Source organism: Otolemur garnettii, unplaced genomic scaffold, assembly GCF_000181295.1.
Source record: "Otolemur garnettii isolate 467f Iridium unplaced genomic scaffold, OtoGar3 scaffold00043, whole genome shotgun sequence".
Classification (NCBI taxonomy): Eukaryota; Metazoa; Chordata; class Mammalia; order Primates; family Galagidae; genus Otolemur; species Otolemur garnettii.
In genome coordinates, this window is record NW_003852438.1 from 10,797,352 (window position 1) to 10,799,221 (window position 1,870).

The 1,870-nt window shown below is 45.9% G+C and overlaps 1 protein-coding gene across 4 annotated transcripts in view; it reads right to left on the minus strand.

The window, feature by feature from the left end:
- PAN2 (PAN2 poly(A) specific ribonuclease subunit) overlaps nucleotides 1-1,870 on the minus strand; it is a 25,098-nt gene that overhangs the window by 2,798 nt on the left and 20,430 nt on the right. For 2 of the 4 annotated variants that reach the window (XM_012805578.1, XM_023513563.1), the window contains exons 21-24: nucleotides 993-1,150; nucleotides 751-894; nucleotides 451-630; nucleotides 243-336 (exon numbers count right to left, since the gene is read on the minus strand). In XM_012805578.1, the coding sequence (XP_012661032.1) occupies nucleotides 243-336; nucleotides 451-630; nucleotides 751-894; nucleotides 993-1,150 (576 nt within the window). Of the gene's footprint in view, nucleotides 1-242; nucleotides 631-750; nucleotides 895-992; nucleotides 1,151-1,870 lie in introns of all 4 variants that reach the window. The other 2 variants (XR_002773577.1, XM_023513562.1) reach the window with 2 other exon arrangements.

The following is a 1,870-nucleotide window of genomic DNA, read 5'->3' on the forward strand; positions in this document are numbered from 1 at the left end:
TGTGGACCACTGCACCCAGCCCTATCATCAATTTAAAGAAGAAATACACAGGCCAGGCAAGGTGGTTCATACCTGTAATTTTTTTTTTTTTTTTTGCAGTTTTTGGCAGAGGCTGGGTCTGAACCTGCCACCTCCAGTATATGGGGTCGGCACCCTACTCCTTGAGCCACAGGTGCTGCCCTCTCCAATACTTTTTATATTCTTAGTATGCACCACCGGGCCTATAAGACAGAGCAACTCACCCAGAAAGTACCAAGCAAGGAATCTCAAGGAAATCATTCGTTTTCGGGGCATGTGGAACAGGTAGACAGTGTCGAGGACTTGGTCTTTGGGCACCTGGCAGGAATAAAAGAGTGGGAAACTTAAGGTAAAGGATTTATAATTTCCCATGTTCCAAAAGTACAATATATACCCCGAGGGGCCCACCCTCAAAAGAGGACTGGCTCAAACCATGAGGTTGATGACCCGGAAGTCCTTCTGCAGGCCATGACCCACAAATTTGACTCCAATGTCAATGAGAAAACGAAGCTTTAAGTAGGTAGACTTGAGAGTTGTAAGGTGCTTGGAGGAAATTTTAGCATCCAGGTCTCCAGGCTTTATCCCCGAGTATTGAGTTAAGTAATCCACCACCTAGAAATAGAGAAAAGGACTTAGGAAGCTGTGGAATCCTCTCCTATCACTGTTCCCTGAGTTCTTAAGCACTCTACATAAGCACAGGATCTGTGTCACTGCACCTCCATATCATAATACCTGTTCCTGGGTAGAGATGTAGTCATCAATGAAGGGGATACCCTCATTGGGTCCCTGCCCCCGAACACAAGTAATTCTTGCTACTGACATCTGGCTTGGTTTAATAGTAGACTTAGTACCATCACTCCGTAACTCTGCTTCTTCCTACATAATAAGTGTTAATAAGAGAATAAGAGAAATGCTTACTACTCCTAATATTTTCAGAGTTCTGTTCCAGTACCCCATCCTTTGATCTTGGTTACCTCATTAAGAGTGACAAATTCAGCATCCAGACCCACCAGGTCCCCGACCTGTGGCATCTCATTCAGCATCAGTGGAATAAAGGTAGTATGTGTTTTCCGCTGTTTCCGTGCCAGTGAGGCTTCAGCCAACAGGACACTTGCCTCAATAGGGTTCTTGACTAGAAGGAAGAATAGAGGACAAAGGGCTAGGATGGGGAAGTGACTAAGGGAGAGAAGCCCAGGGTGACTCAACAGAGATTCTTGGTCTACACTATGATCCCTCAATATCAAAGAATGTCAGCTAGACACAGTGTCTCCTGCCTGTAATCCTAGTACTCCGGGAGGCCAGGGAGGGAGGGTCACTTCAGCTTAGGAGTTGGAGAGCAGCTTGAGCAAGAGTGAGACCTGGTCTCTACTAAAAGTAGAAAAATTAGTCAGGCATTATGGCAGGTGCCTGTAGTCCCAACTATTTAGGAGGCTGAGGCAAGAGGATCACTTGAACCCAGGAGTTTGAGGTTGCTGTGAGGCAGGCACATGCCATGGCTTTCTAGCCTGGGCAACAGAGGGACACTATCACACACACACACAAAAATTCAAAGGATATTAAGTAAAAAGATCATGTCTGATGAATGGGGCAGATAAAACAGGTGAAATCAGAAAATGATATCAAGAATAAGCTAAGAAAAAACTAGAAGGACCACAGAGAAGAAGTTTTTTTTTTTTTGAGACAGAGCCTCAAGCTGTCACCTTGGGTAGAGTGCTGTGGCATCACAACTCACAGCAACCTCCAACTCCTGGGCTCAAGCGAGTCCTGCCTCCGCTTCCCAAGTAGCTGGGACCACAGGCGCCTGCCACAATGCCCGGCTATTTTTTTTGGTTGCAGCCATCATTGTTGTTTG